Genomic DNA, 23,427 nt, shown 5'->3' on the forward strand with positions numbered 1-23,427 from the left:
AAAAAAGCTACTCCAATTCTTTTTCTTAAATAATAATAACTGATAAAGAGATATAATTTTTCACTAATTAGTAGAAGTACTTTAAGAACTTGAGTCAGGCACAGTGGTGTACACCTGTAATTCCAGCACCTGTAAAATGACACAATGCTATTAGATGGGTAGAAGGAGGCATTTTCACCCTTTTTGTCAACTTCACTGAGATGCATAAAAATAGCATCTACCTATCCTGTCCGTGGGGCCCTCCCTGGTTCCACAAATAGAGAAGGCATCTCTCCTGCTAAGGAAACTGGAGGAAGTCTCCTTTGTATCTTCCTGAGATAAGAATATTGAGCAAGGAATCAGGATCTTACTTCTAGAGGCAGATGAGGAGATCCAACTCTGTCTGCCTGCCATCCTTTAAAATGAAAATCAACTTCCCATTAACTGTTTTTCTGCATCTTGTATTTCCTCATACTGAGAGTAAAGACTGGGAGGCTTCCCACTCTGGGGGATGCCAAGGAAGCTGAGATTCTCCCTGCCCCCGCCTGATGCACTGACATGTTCTCTGTCTGGCCACCTAAGAAGCCTTTTGTCTAACCTTGCTGCCTTTTCCCTTTTAAAAGCTTTCCTGGCCCTTAAGTTTTCAAAAAGGGAAATTTGAAACAGAAGTTTCTTCTATCTTCATGCAAAGCTGGCTTTGAGCAAAACCTCTTTTCCTGACAGTTTGACTCCAAAATTTGTGGAGGCATGAATGGAGGAGCAGTGACTGTTCTACGGAATATCAAAATGAACACTGAAAGTATTGAGTAGACGGGCCTCCATTGTGGGGTCAGGAAATCTCCTTATGTGGAGACATGTTTTATTCTGTTCTGATGTTTTTTCTCAAGGCAATATTAAGTTCCATTTCTCTGTGTGTGTGTGTGTGTGTGTGTGTGTGTGTGTGTGTGTATGTGTATGGGGGTGTTTTACTGGGGAATGAATCCAAGGGAGCTCTGCCACCAAGCTACATCTGAACTCACCCCACTCCACACACGCACACTTTTGATTTTTGTGCCTCTCTAGGGTACCGAGGCTGGTCTCAAACTTACTATCCTCCTGCCTCTGTCTCCCAGGATACCCTTCTTAAGATGGCTTCCCTTATGGCACCAATTGAATGTGCTGGGAAGTGCAGAGAAATTTTTTTCAGGGCCAGCTTGCTATGCAGACACCAGGTCTCCTGTCTGCTCAGACTACATTCATAGAGATCTCTGGAACTCTCTTTCCTTCACTAATAACTCTACTATCAGGTGTTTTCCCTTTCCTACCAAGTCACTGAGTGCTTGGTGTTGGGCTATTTCTCTCGTTATTCTAAAAACCAGTATTTCTGGATTTCACCTGGTTATTGACTCTACTGTGGCACGCCAGCATTTGACTATGACCCCCACCCCAATATGCAGCTATATGCATGATATTTTGGTTCAGTTTCATGGAACAGCAGGTGAGTGCTGAATGCCTTTCATCTGTCCTCTCTGTCTCTGCTGTCTCACCTCACACCAGCAATACCTGAGATAAATAACAATTGGTGTGGCATCCCACCCTAGCTCAGGTTGAACCCAAATTCTCTTAGGTTGTGCAGTGCTACTTACTAAGCACAGATTAAGAAGCCACAGGGAAAATATGATATGAAGTACATTTGGAATTAAACTCAACACTATACTGTAATGTACAAAGCTGCTCTCCCCGCCCTTTCCGTTGCAGGCATTACCTGCTCCCAACTACTGTCAGTCTGTGAACATCCTAGCTAGCTATTGGTTCATCAGTCAGCTTGCAAGTATCCTTCTCCGTTATTGGTCCCCTGTTAGTCCAGTGGAATTCAACTGCTTCATGGTAGCTACCCCGCCATCTTTTCTCTCTTGCTTTTCTCTCCTACACACTTGCTTACTTTCTCTTCCTCACTTTTCACACTCTTTCTTGCGTGCGCCCTTTCTCTTTCCCTTTCTTTTCCTCTCATTTTCTCTCTTACCCTGCAGGGAGACACTCTGTTTGCTTAATAAACTCCCTTATGTGATTTCCCCTGTCCGGCATGGTTTTCGTGGGATTCCTTACATATACAACAAACCAACATCCCAGGTCACATTGTCAAGGGAAAGTTGCTCACTAATAAGATTCTCACCCAAAAGTGGAAAAGATACCCATCCCAACATATGTATAAATCTCATTTCAGAAATAAAGAAACACACACAAAAAAGGCAATATTACTTTTCCAAAAGTTCCCCAGTAACTGAATCCAAAGATACCGAAGTGGATGAAATGTTATATAATTTGGAAGATTGATTGATAAAATGATCAATGACTTTAAAAATACAAATAAATTTCTGAATGAATTAAGGAAGACAATGCAGGATATAAAAGAATAATTCAATAAGACAGAGATTCTGAAAAAGAACCAAACAGAAATCTTGGAAATGAAAAGCTCAAAAAACTCAACTGAAAGTCTTACCAATAGATTAGATAAAGTAGAAAAAAAAAAAAAAATCAGGGCTTAAAAGACAAAGTGGATAAACTGGCAAATTTAGATAATAATAAAGAAAAAATAAGAAACAGTGAATAGAACACATAAAATCCCTGGGACAACATTAAGAGACCAAATATTCAAATCAGATTTAAAGAAAGAGAGTAAAAATATAGGCTAATGGCATAGAAAACCTAGTAAGTGAAATAACAGCATAAAATTTCTCAAATATAGCAGTATTGTTGACATCCAACTGCTGGAAGCATTTAGAACCTCATTCAGATGTGACCAGAAAAACACTCCTCCTTGATATATTATAGTCAAACTGCCAAAGGACAGAACAAAGAAAAAATATTAAAAGCTGCAAGAGAGAGGCCTCACAAAGGCAAATCTATCAGAATAACAACAGATTCCCAAGAAGAAACTCTAAAAACCATGAGGGCCTGCAATGATACACTTCAAGCTCTGAAATAAAATAACTGCCAACTTAGATTACTATATCCAGCAAAGTTGTCCTTCAGAATTTATGAAGAACTAAAGACCTCCTAAGATAAGCATAAATCAAAAGAATTCATGACCACTGAACCAGAAATACGGAAGATAATCAAAGATATACTGTACCCAGATGAGGAAGCAAGAGAAACACAACAAAAGAGCATGAGAAAGAATAAATTTCATTAGAAGAGTAGTTAAGCAAATGAGAAGAAGGAAAGAATCAAATATGATTATTTAAGTAAACCATCAAAACTCCAAGAGGAATAAGGGAAAAAGAAACAAGCACAGAATTCTTAAAGCAACCAAAATAAAAACAACAAAATGACAGAAACTAGTACATATTTTTCAGTAATAACCCTGAACATACTTGGTCTGAATTCTCCAATTAAAAGACACAAGTGGATTAAAAACAAGACCCAACTGTTTGATTTCTGAAAGAAACTCACCTAACTACTAAAAACATACACAGACTGAAAGTGAAAGTGTAACAGTGGTCCTCTTCCACTTTTGAATATAGCTCTGAGGCTTATTTTTAAAAGTTACAAGTTTTCCTTTTCCTCTTCTCCCTCTCCTACTCCCTAACCTAGGGGCAAGAAACAAGATTACCCTGAGTTATCTGTGCTCCACAGGAAGACGATATCTGCCAGAGAATGCAGGTAGTGAATACTCCCAAATTAACAAGAGAATGTTAACACACCATGGGTGGGGGCACCCTTGATCCCCCCTGTCAGGACACACCTGGAATGTAGCCTTTGAAGAGTTCCTTTAAAGTACCCCCATTCCTCCTGATGGGAAGAATCACAGCCTCAGGGACAGGAGTCCCCATGTGTTTCTCCTTTGCTAGCAAAACAATAAAACTTCTTTTTCCTTTTTCTCAAAACCGTGTCCTCATGTCCTCCTTGAATTGGCATTGGGGACAAGGACTGAGCTTTGAGTTACAAAAACTGTTTTCTAAAATGACTACACCAATTTACAGTCACACCAGCAGTATATGAGAGTTGTAATTTTTCCACAAATGTTAAGGAGGATGTCTATTTTTTTTTTTAATTAAGCCATTCTGATGGGTGTGAAGTAATGTTGTTGCTACAGGACTATTCTTATAAAAAAAATAGAGAATTTTTTTTAGACTAAAAGCAAGTGACACCAGACAGTAATCTAAATCCATACAGGAAAACAATGAGCAACCAAAAAGTTCATTGCATTGGTAACTAAAAAGACCATATGAAATTATCTCTTGGTGTTCATGGGGGATTAGTTCCAAGACTCCCCATGAATACCAAAATCTGCAGATGCCCAAATCCCTAATATAAAATAATGTCATACAAGACATAACAATTGTAAATATATATGCCCCAAACAATGGAGCATCTATATACATCAAACAAACCCTTCTCAATTTCAACTACCAAATAGACCACAACAAATTAATACTGGGTGACTTTAACACACCTCTTTCACCACTGGATAGATCTTCCAAAACTAAATAAAGAAACTATAGAATTAAATAATACAATGATTTAGACTTAATGGACACATATAAAGTATTTCATCCATCATTTAACAAATACGTTTTCTTCTCTGCAGAACATGGATCCTTCTCTAAAATAGACCATATGTTATGCCACAAATCAATGCTCAGCAAATACAAAAAAATAGAAATACTACCCTGCATTCTACCAGATCACAATGGAATGAAACTAGAAATCAATGATAAAATAAAAATAGAAGCTACTCCAACACCTGGAGACTAAATAGCATGCTATTGAATGATGAATGGATAAAAGAAAAAAACAAGGAGGAAATAAAAAAATACTTAGAGGTAAATGAGAACACCAATATAACATATCAAAATCTCTGGGACACTATGAAGGCAGTGCAGAGGAAAGTTCACTGCATTGAGCTCATAAATTAAAAGAATAAAACGTCAACAAATAAATGACCTAACATTACATCTCAAAGCCCTAGAAAAAGAAGAACAAATCAACACCAAAAGCAGCAGAGAACAGGAAATAACTAAAATTAGAGCTGAAAACAATGAATTGAAACAAAAGAAACAATTGAAAAAATTGACAAAACAAAAAGTTGGTTCTTTGAAAAAATAAATAAAATTGATAACCCTTAGAGACACTAACAATGAGAAAGAGAGAGAAAACTCAAATTACTAAAATTTGTGATGAAAAAGGAAATATCATAACAGACACTACAGGAATACAGAAGATAATTAGAAACTATTTTGAAAATTTATACTCCAATAAAATAGAAAAATTCGAAGACATCAACAAATTTCTCAAGACATACAATCTACTCAAACTGATGCAGGAGGACATACACAATTTAAACAGATCAATTTCAAGCAATGAAACCCGAGAAGCCATCAAAAGCCTACCAACCAAGAAAAGCCCAGGACCAGACAGATTCTCAGCCAAGTTCTACAAGACCTTTAAAGAAGAATTAACACCAATACTCCTCAAATTATTCTATCAAACAGAAAAGGAGGGAACCCTTCCAAACTCATTCTATGAGGCTAGTATTACCCTGATACCAAAACCAGACAAAGATACATCAAGAAAAGAAAACTTCAGACCAATATCCCTGATGAACATAGATGCAAAAATTCTCTATAAAATTATGACAAATCACATACAAAAACAAATTTAAAAAGTAGCACACCACGATCAAATGGGGTTCATCCCCAGGGATGCGAGGTTGGTTCAACATACAGAAATCAATGAACATAATACATCACATCAATAGACTTAAAGACAAGAATCATGCGATTATCTCAACAGATGCAGAAAAAAGCATTTGAAAAATTACAGCACCTCTTCATGTTTAAAACACTAGAAAAACTACGGATAGTAGGAACATACCTCAATGTTGTAAAAGTTATCTATGCTAAGCCCGAGGTCAACATCATTCTAAATGAAGAAATATTGAAAACATTCCCTCTAAAAACTGAATAGGGATGCCCTCTTTCACCACTTCTATTCAACATCATCATTCTGAAATCTCTAGCTGGAGCAATCAGACACATGAAAGGAATTAAAGGGATTACAAGTAGGAAAAGAAGACCTCTAACTGTAACAATTTGCCAATGACATGATTCTATACTTAGAAGACCCAAAAAATTCCATCAGAAAACTTCTAAAATTAAGCAAAGTAGCAGGATATAAAATCAATACCCATAAATAGAATGCATTTCTATACATAGGTTGATGAATCCACTGCACAAGACATTAGGAAAACTACCCCCATACACAATAACCTAAAAACAAATAAAATACTTGGGAATCAATCTAACAAAAGAGGTGAAAGACTTCTACAATGAAAACTACAGAATACTAAAGAAAGAAACTGAAGAAGACCTTAGAAGATGGAAACATCTCCCATGTGCTATGTCGAAATGACCATACTACCAAAAATGTTATACAGATTCAACAAAAATTCCTGTTAAAATCCCAATGTAATTCTTCATGGAACTTGAAAAAGCAATCGTGAAATTCATTTGGAAAGATAAGAAACCCAGAATAGCCAAGCCAATCCTTAGCAAGAAGAGTAAAGCAGGAGGGATCACACTACCAGAACTTAAACTATACTACAGAGCAATAGTAACAAAAATGGCAGGGTGCTGGCACCAAAGTAGACTTGTAGACTAATGGTACAAAATATAAGACACAGAGACAAACCCACATAAATATGGTTACCTCATACCAGGCAAAGGCAAAAAAATATATACATTGGAGAAAAGATAACCTATTCAACAAATGGTGCTGGGAAAACTGGAAATCCATATGTAACAAAATGAAATTAAACCTTTTTCTCTCACCTTGCACAAAAATAACTCGAAGTCGATCAAAGACTTAGACACTAGAACAGAGACTCTGTGCCTAATAAAAAGAAAAAGTAGGCCTAAATTTTCATCATGTTGGCTTAGGTTCTGACTTCATTAACAAGACTCCTAAAGCACAAGAAATAAAATCAAGAATCAATAAATGGGATGAATTCAAACTAAAAAGCTGCTTCTCAGCAAAGGAAACAAGCAATAACATAAAGAAAGAGCCTATAGAATGGGAGAAAATCTTTACCACACACACCTCAGATAGAGTGCTAATCTCCAGGATAAAAAGAACTCAAAAACTTAACACCAAAAAAAAAAAAAAAAAAGCAAAAACAAACAAAAAAACCCCCACCCAATCACAGAAGAAGAAATTCAATCAATCAACAAACATATAAAAAAATGTTCATCATCTCTAGCAATTAAATAAATGCAAATCAAAACTGCTCTAAGATTTCATCTCACTCCAGTCAGAATGACAATTTTGACAAGCAACAATAAATGTTGGCAAGGTTGTGAGGAAAAAGGTACACTCACACCTTGCTGGTGGGACTGCAAAATGGTGCAACCATTATGGAAAGCAGTATGGAGATTCCTCAGGAAACTTGGAATGGAACCACCATTTGATCCAGTTATTCTACTCCTTGGTTTATACCCAAAGGACTTAAAATCATCATACTATAGTGACACAGTCACATCAGTGTTTATAGCAGCTCAATTCACAAGAGCTAAACTATGGAAACCAACCTTCGTGCCCTCCATCAGATGAATGGATAAAGAAAATGTGGCACATATACACAATGGAATATTACTCAGCCTTAAAGAAGAATGAAATGATAGCAGTTGCAGGTAAATGAATGGAACTAGAGAATGTCATGCTAAGTGAAATAAACCAATCCCAAAGAACCAAAGGTCAAATGTTTTCTCTGATAGGGTGGTGGGTAGGAAAGAATGAAGGAACTTTGGATTGAGCAGAGGGGAGTAAGGGGAGGGGTAGGGTGGTGGGGATGGGAAGGACAATAGAATGAGACAGACATTATTACCATATATACATGTATAAAAAATAAAAAATTTAAATAAATAATTTGAATAAATAAATAAAATCTAAGGAACAAGAAGAAGAAGAAGAAGAAGAAGAAGAAGCAGCAGCAGCAAATTAGGGTCACTTGCTTGCAATGGACCTCAGCTTGACTTGGCTTTTTCAAGCAGATAAACATGAGTCACATGATTCACTAGGACCAGGAGAAAAAACAAACCAGCTGCTCAGTAACAGCACACCTATCTACAGAAAAAATCAAAACAAATCTCAAAACCCACAAAATAATCCAGAGGCATAATGCCAAGCCCTGGTCTAGTTAAAGCACTTCTACAAGAGGGTGAAACAATATAGTCCAACTAGGTATCCCTCAAGTTCTGACTGTTCAAGGATAATTTTGAGCCAGGCATGGTGGTGCATCCCTGTAACCCCAGCAACTCAGGGTGCTGAGGCAGGAAGATCACAAATTCAATGTCAGCCTCAGCAACTTAGCAAGGCCCTAAGCAACTTAGCAAGACAGAAAATAAAAAGGACTGAGGCTGTGGCTCAGTGGTTAAGCACTCTGGGTTCAAACTTCTGTACCAAAAAAAAAAAAGAAAAAAAGAAAAAAGAAAAAGAAAGAAAGAAAAGAGAAGAATATTTTTAAGTAGAGTATAAAATTATCCTCTGTTGCACCATGTGACCACATTGATTTAGTTAATTCACACGGTTTCTCAGACTTGCCTAGGAACTGGGACATTCCTCACCCATCACCTGACCAGCTTGCTATTGAGTCAGTGAGCTGTGTCCTGGTAGGAGGCCACGGAGGCCCCACCTGTCAAACACCATCTTACCAAGCTCTCAACATCTTTAGTCTAAGCATTTCAGCGTTAGGGTTAAAAACAGCTCACCAAAGTTTCACCCAAAAAACAGATGAAGACTGATGCCAAGGCTTCTCCACTGTTCTCCCTTCCTGTCTCCCTTTGTGCCAACCTGACCATTTAGCTTCCAGGCTACTCATTCTGAAGTGCAGACCTGATTTCTTCCTCTCCGCCTACATAAGCTGCCCATGTTAGAGAAGTTTAGGAATAAACTTGTTAAGGGACGCAAACATCTTCTCAATCAGCCAGAGTCCACAGTGCCAGCACTTCTGACCTTCTACTAGTTGTGCTATCTACATCACCAGAGCATGAACTCCATGAAGCATTGTGATTATTATTTATAACCAGTAAATACTGATGCCAAATACTACAGAAGCATGATTCAAATATAATGTCATTTAATCCTGGGAGCAATCAGGTAAAGCGGATGTTACCATGCATTTTGAGTAAGAAGGAAAGCCAAGTCCAAAAGGAACAGGAATCCTCCCCTCTCCTCTCCTCTCCTCTCCTCCCTCAACTCTAACCCCTCTCACCCTTGCTCACTCTCCCCAAGTCACTGTGGTCCTTCATTCCTTAATTCAGCTTTCTCTGACCCTCAGTCTAAATTAAGTTCTTATGTTACTTCCTCTCACTGTACCTAATACTTACCCTTCATGTCATTGCCTGTTATAACTATTATTCATCAGTTTGATTATTTGCTTAATGTTCATTTCCTCTGATAGATTGTAAGGTTCGTAAGAGAATGTCCATTTTTGTTCACCACTGTATCCCCTGTCTGGGCATCAGTAAATACTTGTGGAATGAACAAATAAAATAGTACAACCAGGAAAAAATAAAATAAATGCCATATTTACATAAAACCTATGCATATCTTCCTATATGCTTCAAATGATCTCTTTCCTAGTTATATACTTAGTACAATGTGAACACTGCATAAATATTGTTATACTGTATTGTTTAGGGAATAATGACAAGGAAGAAAGGTCTGTATGTGTTTAATACAGACAATTTTTTTTTTCAAATACTTTCAAGTCACAGTTGGTTGAATCCCCAGATACAGAACCTGCAGATACAAAGGGTCAACTGTAATTGCACATTTCTTCTCCTTTATTCTCTTACCTGATTTCAATGGCACTTGCATAAAATAATATACAAATAAGTGCATTATTAAGTCTATAGCATACAGAAATGTGATATGTTAGATAATAACACAGGAGAAGGAGGTGTAAACAAAACTGCATTGGAGAATGAAAACCAGATGGTGACTTGAAGCCATAGGAAGAATGAAGAGATCCAAAAATGGTGAAGAAGATTAATGTAATATATTCTATAAATATATACTTGCTCTCCTTTATTTCTCTCCACTACCATTAAAAAACACGAAGTGTAAAATTATGTAAATCAATAATTATAACAGTGTGTTGTAGGAATTCTGACAAATATAGATGTGAAATATTTTGCTAGATTCTTGGCTAATGATTTTCTCTTTCTATACTTTGAACGTGTCATCTCACTGTCATCTAGCCTTCACTATTCCTAATAAGAAGTCAGAGGTAAAACTCACTGGGGTCATTGTATATAATATGTTATTCTTCTCTTGCTGTTTTCAATATTTTATTTTTATCCTTAACTTTCAACATTTTAACTATGATATGTGGACGCTGGGCCTGTTTAAGATAAGCCTTTCGCAGCCCAGGACTTTGGAAAATGCACAATGTTGACTAGTTGTTCAATCCACCCCACAGACCCCTTCTCCCTCCAGGAAGCTGGAAGAGCTGGGAACTGCCATTTGTGAGTCCACCAAAGAAGTTCTCTAAGGTAGTGCTTTAGGGGGCTGAGTGCAGTCCTTAGTTCTAATGCAATGGCCTCCCATTGTTTGTATTAAGTCTTCATAGATGTGCTGAATAAATGATTCTCAATTGGTTGTAAGCCCTTTGAACAATCTCCAAGAGTTCTTGAGTGGTTTTCTTTGCTAATTTTGACTAGTTTAATAAATACCCCTCTGGGGAGTGGTCCAACTCCTAATACACTATTCCAGAAGTTCCCAGGGTAAAGTTTTTGATGTTTCATGAAAACAAAACCAAGAGCACAAGGTATTGTGCTCTTTTGTACCAGCTATATGATCTTGGGAAAGTCATTTATTCCATTTCCTTATCCGTAAAATGAGTGTAATGGTATCCACTATTGTTGGGAAGATTCATTAAACTCTTATCATGTACTAAGGTTGCTACTTATTTTTATCACTATTGTTCAAATATGTTTTTATTTGGCATATTATAAGTACACATCATAGTGGGATTTGTGATTCCATATTTGTATATGAACAGTATGTATCAATATAATTTGATCAATTTCATTCCCCAGTATCTCCCCTCCTCCTTTCTCCTGGTCCCATTCCTCCATTCTACTGGTCTCCCTTCTATTTTCATGATGTCACTATTTTTAAAGATCCACATGAATTTATAATTTCACAGAATCAGAATCATCAAGTTCATACAACACTTTTGTGCAAGTTTGAAAAGGTATATTTCCTCAGGCCCTTTATTATCTATTTTTCAAAATAATTATCATAATATAATGCCTTAGCTAAAATAAAAATTTTCTCCCAAATTCTAGAAAAGTGTTGAAATAAATATAACTAATCCATCATATGTACAATGTGAATTCCTCCCCTTATGACTAGATTATGCATGCCCTGCACAACTGTATATGGCAGCCTTCTCTAGTGATGTAGGACTTGCAGAGAATGCTGAAATCATTCTTCTTTCCAACAAGAAAAAAATAAAGGAAATTATTGATCTAAATTTTAATTTTTGCTGGGATTCAAAGTGACTCTAGACATCCAAGTATGCTTGCAATGACATTTCTGGGTAACTTCAAATGCCAAATATTGAAATTCCTTTATGGGTCATACTCACTGGGCTCACAGACGGGAGGAGAAGGATTCCATTTTTTATCAGCTTCACAACGGATTGAATTGCTACCTCTGAGTTTAAAACCTCTCCGGCAGTTAAACATTATGGAGTCTTTATAAGAATAGACAGGTCCAAATCCAAAGACGATGATTCCGTGTGGAACATCTGGCTTAGGACAGAAGATTCCTAAAAAATCAAGAGAAAAATTCAAGTGGATTCTAAAGGATAAATGGCAATAAGAATGTTACTGCTACTGCTAATCCAGTTACTAGCACAAATACCTAATATAAGTACATCATATGGATACAAAGGAAATATTTTTAAATGTGTGTGTGTGTGTGTGCACGTGTGTGTAAATTCAGCTTTTAAAAGTAAAAAAAAAAAAAAAGTAAAATGAGGTCCCATCACACTAGTCTTTCTGTGAGATGATTGTGAATAAGTCTCTCAATTGACTAATAAAGACTAGTCATATAAAACTCAGAAGACATATATCTGTGAGGCCTCCCTGACTTCCCATATAATGGCCTAATTTTCTCACATAATTTTGGTCGTGGGTCAGTGACCCATAGTAATGATCTGGTGATAGTCATGAAGAGGTGACCAGAGCATCAGAGCCCTGTGCCCCAACAAGCGCAAAACAAATGGTCCCCCCATCCCGCACCCTACTTCCAGTTAGTTATCAAATCCTATCAATACAGTCACATTAACTCCTCTGTAATCCCTCAACTTCTCAACAGGGCTGCAGTCACTACTGCAGTTGAAGCCATCTTGACTGGATGGTTAAGCAGTCTCAGTTCAATTCTACTGCTGTAACAAAACACCATAGACTGAGTAATTTATAAATAATAGAAATTCCTCACATTTCTGGGGACTGGGAAGTCCAAGATCTAGGCACTGAGAGTCTTAGTGTCTGATAAGGATTTTCTGTCTATTTCCAAAATGGTGCCTTTCATGCTACATCTTCACATGAAGAAAAGGATGAAGGCTGAGTCCTAATGTGGTGAAAGGGTTAAAAGGACCAGGGTTCTTCCTTTCCCCTCTTTTAAAAGGCCACTCATCACCTCCCCAAAGGCTCCACCTCTTAGTACCATTACACTGGGGCTTAAATTCCAACATGAAATTGGAGGGACACATGCAAACCATAATAAGTGGTGTTGGTCAACTTATGTCCCAATTCAAATTATTGTCCACCCCACAGGTAACAGTTATCTTTCTAAAATACAGAACCTTTACTCTCCTGGTTCAAACCTTTCATCTTCCCCTTACCTGCATTCTGAATTCTTTAGAGCAAGACCCAAGTTCCTTTGTAATGTGACGCCTGCTAAACTTTTCAGCCTCGGCTCCTGCCTTCTCTGTATTTTACAGTCCTGACTTAGACATTTGAACTGTCTGTAGTGTCCTGCTCTCTCATCCCTCAGGATTGATTGCATCTCATGTTGAGTAAGAATACTGAGTGTTGACGATATAGCCCATCTGGTAAGGCACTGGCTTTGGAAGCGGAAAGGCAGGGGTTTGAATCCCTAGCACCAAGGGAGTGGAAGAATTGAAGAATAGTAAGTGATACTGTAAAAGCACTGAATAGTTACAGAAGATGCCTTAGGTTAGCAAACTAACAATACCATAGGATATCTTCTGGCTCAATTATTGTTTGCTTTGTCTTGTTGATCTTCTGGTTTTAGTAGGTTTTCTTTGCCCTATAGGCACATGTGGTTGACATTGAAAGTGTTAACCAATATTTCCTGTTATATTTCCTGAAAAGACAAAAGACTTAATTCCTTCCTCCTCTGAGAATAGGTAGTGTCTGCATAGCACCAGTTCTAAAGTTAAGATGGAAAGTGTATGTGGTCACTTTGAGGCCAGGATACAATTAGTCCTTCTCTCTTACTCTGCTTAAGAGACTGTGAAAGCACATTTTGTTATAGGGGTGCCGCCAGATCAAAGCAACCAGAACTGCCGAGCAGGTTACTAAGTCCTGCTATATATATAGTCTACAGCTGCCCTGAGGAGCTTCCTGAACATGCAATAGACTCCAAATGAATGAGAAGAAAACTTTCCTTTACCAAACCAATGAGATATTGGTGCTGTTTGCTATTGCATCCTAATAGAGTATGCAGTAAAAATCTATTAGTCAAATAAATGACTGCATCAGTGCCATCATTAGTTCCTTTTTGAATTGTTTGATTTCCCCAATAAATTCAAGTTCCTTTTTCTTTAAGAAAGAAAGAAAGAAAGAAAGAAAGAAAGAAAGAAAGAAAGAAAGAAAGAAAGAAAGAAGGAAGGAAGGAAGGAAGGAAGGAAGGAAGGAAGGAAGGAAGGAAACATTTTAAGGCAGAATTCATGATTGTGACTTACTTTCACAAGTAGGAGGGCTTGGGCTCCAGACACCTACTGTTTTATTCTCCACTGTGCAGGAAATGGAGGCATTGCCTATGAGTGAGAAGTTAGGGTCACAGGTGTAGGTGATGGAGGAGCCGTATGTGTAGAAGTCTTCATTTCCACCATTGTGCTTCCCATGACTGATGTCTGGAGGGGACTGACACTTGACAACTGAGATGAGGGAGTGAAGACAAAGGAATATTCAGGAGGGTGTTATGACAAAGCTAAAATTCCTGCCAATTCATATGGGGGGGTTCAAGAGGCAGTAAAAGTGCATTATTATTCCCTAATGTAATTTAAGCTTATAGTCAAGTCAGAAAAATACTTACCTAAACATACAGGGAAAGGATCACTCCAGCCAACTCCTTTACCTCGGATGTCACAATAATTAGTGGTTGAACCCTTTAAGATAAATCTAGATAAAAAAAAGATTGGAGATTGTAATGGAATTCTTGCTACACTAAATTAAATTGGATATAGGGATCTAAACAAAGAGAATTGTTACTTAAGATTTGCAATGGTTAATTTGAATTGTCAACTTGATTGTATTAAGAGATGCAAATGATTGAGAGGCTTCTGGGTGTGTCCATGAGGGTATGTCTAGGAATGACTGGCATGTGGGATAGAGAACTGAAGTGGAAACCCTCCCTAAGCATGGGCAGCACTGTCCATGACTGCTTGGGTGGAATGAAAGTTGAAAGAACAAGGAAGCAGCAGCAGATGCAAGCTTGATTCTTCTTGAACAGGTTCTTGATTACTGCTGCAATTGCCTGATGATATCATCTCTCACTTCCTCACTCTTCCAAAGTGTATTCTGCCAGTGATTCTCCAGGGAGTTTCCAGAAGCCTTCAGTTTCAGACTAGGGTAGCACCATTGGTTCCTATTGTTCTGAGGCTTCAGTCTCTTGGACTGGTTCCTCCAATTCTCTAGTCTGCAGATGACTATTGTGGACTATCTAGCTTCTAGTTGGGTAAGCCAATCTAATAAATCCCCTTTTTATAGTCATACCTCCTATTGATTCTGTTCCTCTAGAGAACGCTGACTAATATAATGTTAAAATAAAGAAAGTTTTCTTGGATGTCTCCAGTGAATACTCCACTTGGTAAAATTTCATCACTGTGATGAGATGTGTGTGTTTGTCCATGGATCCTTTTATTCTTTAGTATTGAGCATCTACTAGGTGTCAGGTCTGGAGTTCATCCAGAGCTCAAGCAGAACAACAACAACAAAATATATCTGAGCCAGTTCTATGTTTTTCTTTGAGAGTAAAACTCATGATCTCTGGTTTGGAGGATCCCTCCGACTTCAGATACATGGCTTCCTTTCACACACCATCAACTCACAGCATATGACCCCATTTTTACAGCTCTTGACAAGTCTTTAGCTTTCTTCAGTTTGACTTCCCTCTATGCATGTCTCATGATAACAGGGGGAAAAAAGGCATTTTAATGTGATTTTACATCGTAGCATCATTAAGAAATAAACCTCCAATGTGATGGAACCCTAAGGTCAATGCTTTAACAACCTAAGAGCCCCTGGAATGGACTGAATAATAACTTTAAAAAAGTTTATTTCAAACATAAATGTAATAACATGTAGTAATAAAATATAGCTATAATTTAGTATTTTTTTTTTTTTTTACTTTAGAATTGCTTTTAAATGTAGTTTTTCTAATGGAGTGAAAAGTACTGTTTCTGATTATTTCAATAGGAGCAACTCAGTGTTCCAATAGCACCTTAGTTCTGAATCTTTTTCACTTTCCCTTTTGGGACCCACACACAACAGGGGGAACAGGAGAGAAATGAAATACCAATAAAGTGACATAACCACAGAAAGAAGATTAAAGAAAAATAATAAATAGAGGTTTCAAGCAAAGGAGAATCACTGCATGCTTTGTTGGATAATAAATAGCTATTTTAAATGTATTCAAATAAATAATATTAAAATAACACTCTAGATAGTAAATTTTCAAATCACACAGCAGCAAAAAATTGAACCAATGATCTCTACTAAAACAGCTAAGAACAAAATTATTAGATTTCAAAGTTTAAGAATACCTTTGGACAGTCCAAGTGCAAGGTGTGTAGAAGAGAAAGAAATTGAGGTCAGCATCAGAGTTCTCTACAGCATCATTTGCCACTAAAAGATACTGCTGCAGTACCTACGGACATCCAAGAAATGAAGCTACTTTACAGTGCTGGGGATTGAACACAGGGACACTATCACTGAACTAAGTCCCCAGTCCTGTTTTTTTTTTTTTTTTTTTTTTTGTGTGTGTGTGTGTGTGTGTGTGTGTTTGATTGGTTTTTTGTTTGTTTGTTTGTTTGTTTTGTTTTTTGAGAGAGCATATCACCAGGTTGCAGAGGCTTGGCCTTGAACTTGCGATTTTCCCACCTAATTGCTGGGATTACTGATCTGTGCCACTGTGCCTGGCTGGAAAGTACTTTATATCCAGTCTCACACTCTCTTAAGTATCCATGCTTCAGAAATACTAAAACCTGCAACAGATCAAGGAATGACTTGCACTTTTGGGAGGGAGGTGGTGGGATACAGGTTATTTTGTTTCAGTGTTTAGGAAACCACTACTGGACCAACTCTAGATAATCAAGAGACAACAGGGGCAACTTTCGCCAAAAATGAAAACAAAACAAGACAAAATGTTAGTGAATATTGAATCAAAGACAAGATTCAAGATGGGACTAAGAGTGATTGAGTGAAAGATAAATGTTATATTCTGAGACAGTGATGGAATGCTAAAACTATCAAAAATAAGAGATGGAGAAGAGAGAGGAAGACTGACACATGTCCCCATGGCCTCATCTGCAAGAGTCAGGAGTGAAATCAACCTGTAGACATGTAAGTCTACATGACAGTAATGTTAAGTACAAAACAAATACTAAGATATATGAATAACAAATATACTGGTAAAGATAGAAGGGTCAGGAAGGAAAAAGAAAATGTAAATCTATTGTTGCTTTCAAAGAATAAATTTAAACTGACTAAAGGTAAATTGGAATAATGATACATAAATGTAAATTTATAAAGATAGTCACTAGATCCAAATTTCAAACCTTTCTAAATATCAATACCTATATCTATCTTTCCATATATTAAATAACAAATAAATACACACATACACATATCACAATACATGCAATAGTATGACAAAACCAAGTTTATAGGTTTCACTCATATCAATAAATATAATTGGGCTTCAGTATCTTATTAAAAGAAAAAAGTTTTTAATTGGAACTAAATTCAACCTACATTGTATACAAGAATAAAACCTCCAAGTGTTTCAAACATATTAAAAATATAAGGAAGAGCAAAGTTTTATTAAGTTCATGCAAACCAAAAGCAGAGATAATGCTTTTAACATCCCATAGATCAGACACCAGAACTAATATGATTAAATCTTACAAAGATGGGTATTTTATAACTTTATATATTTTGTTCTTCATGAAGCTCTATAAATCTCTATGCACCAAAATATATGGTAGCCATTTTAATAAACAAAAAATACATGAGCTATAAGAAAAATGGTCAAGATATACAATTAATTATCATTGATTTATTTAATACTATTATTTTATAATTATAAACATTATTAATTTACTTTAAATCTTATCTTTCTGTTTAAAGTATATAAAGAGCCTAGTGTAGTGGTGTTTGGCTATAGTCCCAGCTACTCAGGAGGCTGAGACAGAGGATTGTGAGTTTAAGACCAGCCTGGGCAATATAAGCAGACCCTGTCTCAAAAAAAAAAAAAAAAAAAAAAAAAAGCCAAAAATGTGACTCAATAATAAAGAAAATAAGTTTAATAAAGAGAAACTTAACAAAAGATTCAAAAAAGGGATATCAAAAAAGTAGATCTGAGATGGGCATGGTGGCACATGCCTATAATCCCAGTGACTTTGGAGGTTGAGGTAGGAGGATCAGAAGTTCAAGACTAGCCTCAGCAAAGTAGTGAGACCCTAAGCAGCTTAGCAAGAAACTGTCTCAAAATAAAAAATATAAACAAAAAGTACTAGGGATATAGTTCAGTGGTTAAGCACCCCTGGGTTCAATCCTGAGTACTGAACCAAAAAAGTAGATCTAAAATATATATATATTTCAGATATATAACTATATAGATAATAAAAATATACCTTCATTTGAAGTGCCTGTGGAATATTGAGGAAATTGAACATATATTCATGATGTACCCTAAAACCTCAGTAAATTCTGAAATAGAAATAGGCAACATTTTCAAAGGGGATAGAAGTACCATTGTAAACAGCAAGAGTTCCAAAAAAAGTTGCCAGAATTCAGTTGGCTAGACAGGTGGCACAAGCCTGTGATCGTAGCTACTCAGGAGGCTGAGGCAGGAAGATCACAAATTCAAGGCCAGCTTGGGCAACTTAATGGGACACTGTCTCAAAATCAAAACTAAAAGGAATAAGAACTGGGGATGTAGTTCAATGGGAGAGTACCCCTGGGTTCAATCCTCAGTAACAAAAAAAAAAAAAAAAAAAGAAAAAGAAAGAAAGAAAGAAAGCTAGGATGTTTACTTTTCAAGTTAAATTTGAGCTCTTTGTAAACAGCAGTTTTTTAAGTGTGTGATCCAAGTATTGCATGGAGCATACTGCTAATAAAATCATTTATCATTTATCTGAAATTTAACTATGCATCCTGTCAATTCCAAACTAAACTTAACGTTGACCCTGCCAACTCTGACTCCTCATGCAAGTGAATGAATAGGAAAGAAAGAGGTTATTTTGATGGTTGGGGTATTAATCCTGACCATCAAGGGTAAATTGGTTTGCTTCTGTACAATGCCATTGTGTAACTACATTTGTACAAATTTGCATATGCATAAGTAAACGCATCAGAGCATTGTTCAGAATAGCAAAATACTAGAAACACCCATGGATCCATCAAAGGGGTTAAGTCTTGATACATCTACATGATAAAATTGTGTACAGTTGTAAGTGAAAATTATTGCAGAAACTCTCTCTATATAAACATGAAGTGTTTCCAGTATATGCTAATCACTAGCAAGGTAAAATTCAAAACTATGTTTGTCATTGAAAAGGGGCAAAATAAGAATATATGCTCATTTCTTAGCTTGTAATTGTATAAGGAAACATAGAAAGATACATTAGAAACCAATAAAAGTAAATCCTTGCTTGAGGACAGGAAAAAAATGGAGTATATGGAGATAGGATAAAAGAGACTTCTACGGCATACCTTTTCTTGTCATTTTAATATTTGAAATATATGAACACATTAGCTATTTTAAAAATTAATTTAAAAGTATTATTTCTAGATTACCTCTTACTCACCCTTCTGAACAGCTGAATTCTATTTGTGATCCAAAAGAGAGATCTGTCTTAATTTCCACACGTCCATTAGGTAAATCTCCTGGATTACTGCATCGTTTTTCTGAGAGAAAATTTAAAATAGAGATTTAAAGTGACTCCAAGATCTGGCATTAGAAAAGAACACTTACTGATAAAGTTCTACGTCTGAGTCCTGAAAAACCCAGATGTTAAGATTCATACTTATTTCTGAACCCAACTCACAGAATTTTATTTTGAAGGAACAATGCACATGAAATTTGATCTCATTTTTCTTAATGGTACATTTTACCAAGAACTATGTATCCTTGAGAAACGAGGACTTAGGCCCTTCACTTTTGCCTGAAAATGTCTTGAAGGTGGCTAAAAGCAGGATTAAAGAATTGGCATTTCTGTATCCATTTTGCATCTGTTTCCTTTGCTCTGAGTCACCATGGATTCCAAAAACAGCAAACAGGTCTGATGGATAAACATCTCATAATGCAACAGAGTTATGTTCCCGAGCAATAGCCAGGTGGACCAGGCTCCACCTGACCAATCCTCAGAAAATGATAGGCCAGAGCACACATGGTCAATATCACCTACTAGTTGTGAAAAACCTCCAGCTATTCAAACACCCAATCTTTGCCCTTATTCCCTTTCTATAAAACCTCAAAGTCATTGTCAGGGCTAAGGACATGAGTGCCCATGTCTTCCCAATATGGCTACGCTGATGAAAGTTCCTTTCATGTCTTTCACCATTACTTTCTGGGGGAGTGGCCAGACCTGATTTATTGGATCCTCAGAGTCAGGTTTCTGGCCTAGGGATCTGGTAACACTTGGTCACAAAAGGAACAAAAAAGACAAGGTATTTATTCGTATACCCTTACTATTGAAAAACATCACAGAGGCATCACGCACTGTCAGTGAATCAGTTTCTTAAATCTGGCAGATACGTTGGGTGAGATTACTTTGGCAACCATATCACCACTTTCTAGTCACCTAATTTTTTATAAGTTTTCAAAAAGTAATTATAGTTTTCAACATATCAAAGCAAGATTTGTGGTTTATTTCTTAAAAGAAGTGTTTGCTGAATTGCTTCTTATAAAATAAACTTTTTTTTAATGCAAACAGTCAAATCCTATTTTTTCTGCTTTATTTTGCTTTATTGTGTTCTGTTTTTCAAAAGTGGTTATGTGTGTCCCATTGAAACTAGTAGTTGACAAATTGGATGTTTTCTAAGAGGTTAAAGATGCAGGAAGTGTTGATGCTGAGAAAAGTTTGCAAAGCTGGAAAAAAGCAAAACAAGAAGAATAAATGTTGGTACTTACTGATACAGAAGGTATCATAGCTCCATTCACCATTGTATTTACAGACCACATGGGGACTTGAACTTGTCCGACTGTAGCCAGGGCGGCAGGTATAGCTCAGAGCAGTTGCAGTTTCAAATTCTGTCTCGGTCAACTCACGTATTGGAGTAGCAAAGCTTAGAGTGGGCGGGGGACCACATTTGCCTGGACATCAAAATGACAAGGAGCACCAAATATTGTATCTTGGGACACAGCATCCCAGTGTTCCAACAGTATTATTTTAGAGCAAAGACCATTCTTTTCTCCTCTAATCCAGAAATACCGTTAACTCCCACTATCCCCTCTGTTCAATGAATCTAGTGAGTGATCAGTACTGTTTGTGATGTCTGATAATAATTAAAGGCATAAATGTATCTCTTTGTTTAAAAAGGATGAGAGACATGAATTTTATCAGTCTAACAGATTCTTCATCTGTACTCAGATGTATCTATGCAAAGCCAGAAATCTCTACAAGTTAGCCTCAATAGATATACATTTTTTTTCATTAAAAATAACATTACATAAGGTCGGTAGCTTCATGAAAAGGAAACTGTGTAGTTGGGAGATGTGTATGAACAACACTTCTTAAAATGAATATCCTCCATGTCTTTGGATTTTGAATGATATGGAGGAGAAGGAGGCTTGGTGTCCTTCAAACATAAAATTCTTAATCCTGTTTTCCTTACAAAATTTAAAAATAGGGGAAGTGTTATGAGTGATATTGGTCAAATTATATTGTGTGCATGAAACAGCAAGTCCCATCATGAGGTACAACTATAATGTGCCAATTAAAAATGTGGAAAGAGGAAAAAAAAGGACTGATTTACCTCTTTAGATCCCTGTAGAAGTGTGCACTTCACCTTCCCATTCTGAATAAACTCACAGGCAGTGAAATTGTTCAGTTGGACTGAGAGTGTAGATTTATTTCAAGTCATGGTGGAAGACAGTTTGTTTTAGAAACTCCTAGCAAACAAATTCTAGGAGAAAAGGTCTAGAGAATTGTCTCATGAAAAAAGCAAATTGCCCTAACTTCCAGCTGGACAAATAAACACTTTATTGCTGAAATTGAATTGCTGCTGGAAGTCTGGTCAATTCTCAGTCTATGTGAACATGTGGATGATCTTGATTATCTATTGCCCATCTGGATCTGCTTTCCACTACTCACCAAGAACAGCAACCAACAGAGCAGCGACCAAGGTCATTTGGAACAGAGTTGGATCAGAGACTCTCCACAGCCTACAGAAGGCCCAGGTTGCCATTTCCCCCTTTCTATGATGAGTTCCATCTGGTGGTCTTGTGGGGCACGTGACCTGCTGCTTCTCTGGCATTTTTTCTGCTGAAAGAACTCAATTTAATAAGTAGTCATTGAATTCCTATTGGTCATAAAGCAGTAGGCATAATACCATGGGATCCATGTCTTTCAAGGAAATTGCAACCTAAAGTAGAAGAAAAAATAAACATTATAACACAAGACAATGGGGGTTGACTGCAGAAGTATCCTCTTACAAGACAGATGAATTCCAAGTGGAGAGAGGAAGAAGGCTTTACCAAGAGAGCTGTGTCTGAGCTAGGTATACTGCGAAGTTAGAAAACAAATGCAGGTCATGCTGGGGGAACAGCAGATAATGCTTCTATTTGGGAGGTTAGCAGTGTCTGAGATGAGGAGATGGGAGGGGAGAATCTTTAGCTATGTCTGAAGGGGCTGTAAGAGCCAAGTTTAAGAATTCATAGATTTTACTCTGGGGAATAAAGAGCCACAATTTTTGTTTTAGTTTTAGTTTTTGATTTCTGTGTTTGTTTTAAGGTAAGGAGTGACACAATTGTGTGCTTTAAGAAGATTACTATGGCAGAAGAAAACAGAAAAGAAACAAGGAGGTTGATTAAGATGACATTGCAAATGGCCAGCTGAGCCATGGAGAGGATCTGAACAAGAAAATGGCACCAAACTTTCAACACTCCCACATGAGAGTGTCCATAATTCATACCAAGTTCATGTCCATTTAAGCAAAGGTATTTCAGTTGGGTGAGGTGGTATATACCTGTAATGCTAGCTACTCAGGAAGCTGAGGCAGGAGGATTGCAAGTTCAAGACCAGCTTAGGTAACTTAGATAAATCCTGTCTCAAAAAGAAAAAAATAGGGCTGGGGAGATAGCTCAGCTGGTAGAGTGCTTGCTCGTAAGCACAAGGCCCTGAGTTCGATCCCCAGTACCAAAGGAAAAGAAAAAGAAAAAATTAGGGACTGGGGAGCTAGCTCAGTTGGTAGAGTGCTTGCCTTGTAAGCACAAGGCTCTGGGTTCGATCCCCAGCACCCAAAGAAAAAAAATAAAAGAAAGAAATAAACAGAACTAGGGATGTAGTTCAGTGGCAGAGGTCCCCAGGGTTCAATCCCTAGTACTGAAGGAAAAAAAACCTTAAGAAAAGGGACCTCCCTAAATATTTCTCTCTAAGATTTTTCTATCCCACATTACAGGGTTGGTCGAAGTTCATAGTGGGTCCTTCACACTATGTGGAGGAAACCAAAGTTCTTCATGGAGTAAATACTCCTGGAACTTTCTCATCTTTCTAAAACTCCGTTGGGATGGTCATTCCTTTACCCGCTTTCAGTTATGGGCACACATTCTACCCCATGAGTCTATATACAACCACTAGGACAATTCTGTCAAAGCTTCGATACACCTATTAAAGAGTTTACCTAATGAATTTGCTTACTGAAAATATGCTTGCAGAATTCGTACTACATGAATCCACATGGTCTAAAGAGATTGGGAAGA

General features: G+C 37.0%; 1 protein-coding gene across 9 annotated transcripts in view; it reads right to left on the minus strand.

Annotated features, from left to right (window-relative positions):
• Positions 1-23,427, minus strand: part of C4bpa (complement component 4 binding protein alpha) — a 36,365-nt gene that overhangs the window by 6,938 nt on the left and 6,000 nt on the right. For 4 of the 9 annotated variants that reach the window (XM_047520841.1, XM_047520844.1, XM_047520849.1 and 1 more), the window contains 6 exons: positions 21,821-21,991; positions 20,638-20,820; positions 19,313-19,412; positions 14,317-14,402; positions 13,964-14,158; positions 11,615-11,797 (listed from right to left, as the gene is read on the minus strand). In XM_047520841.1, coding sequence (XP_047376797.1) covers positions 11,615-11,797; positions 13,964-14,158; positions 14,317-14,402; positions 19,313-19,412; positions 20,638-20,820; positions 21,821-21,983 — 910 coding nt within the window. In that variant the 5' untranslated portion in view covers positions 21,984-21,991. Of the gene's footprint in view, positions 1-11,614; positions 11,798-13,963; positions 14,159-14,316; positions 14,403-19,312; positions 19,413-20,637; positions 20,821-21,820; positions 22,092-23,427 lie in introns of all 9 variants that reach the window. The other 5 variants (XM_047520842.1, XM_047520843.1, XM_047520846.1 and 2 more) reach the window with 2 other exon arrangements.

Source organism: Sciurus carolinensis, chromosome 12, assembly GCF_902686445.1.
Source record: "Sciurus carolinensis chromosome 12, mSciCar1.2, whole genome shotgun sequence".
Taxonomy (NCBI): Eukaryota; Metazoa; Chordata; class Mammalia; order Rodentia; family Sciuridae; genus Sciurus; species Sciurus carolinensis.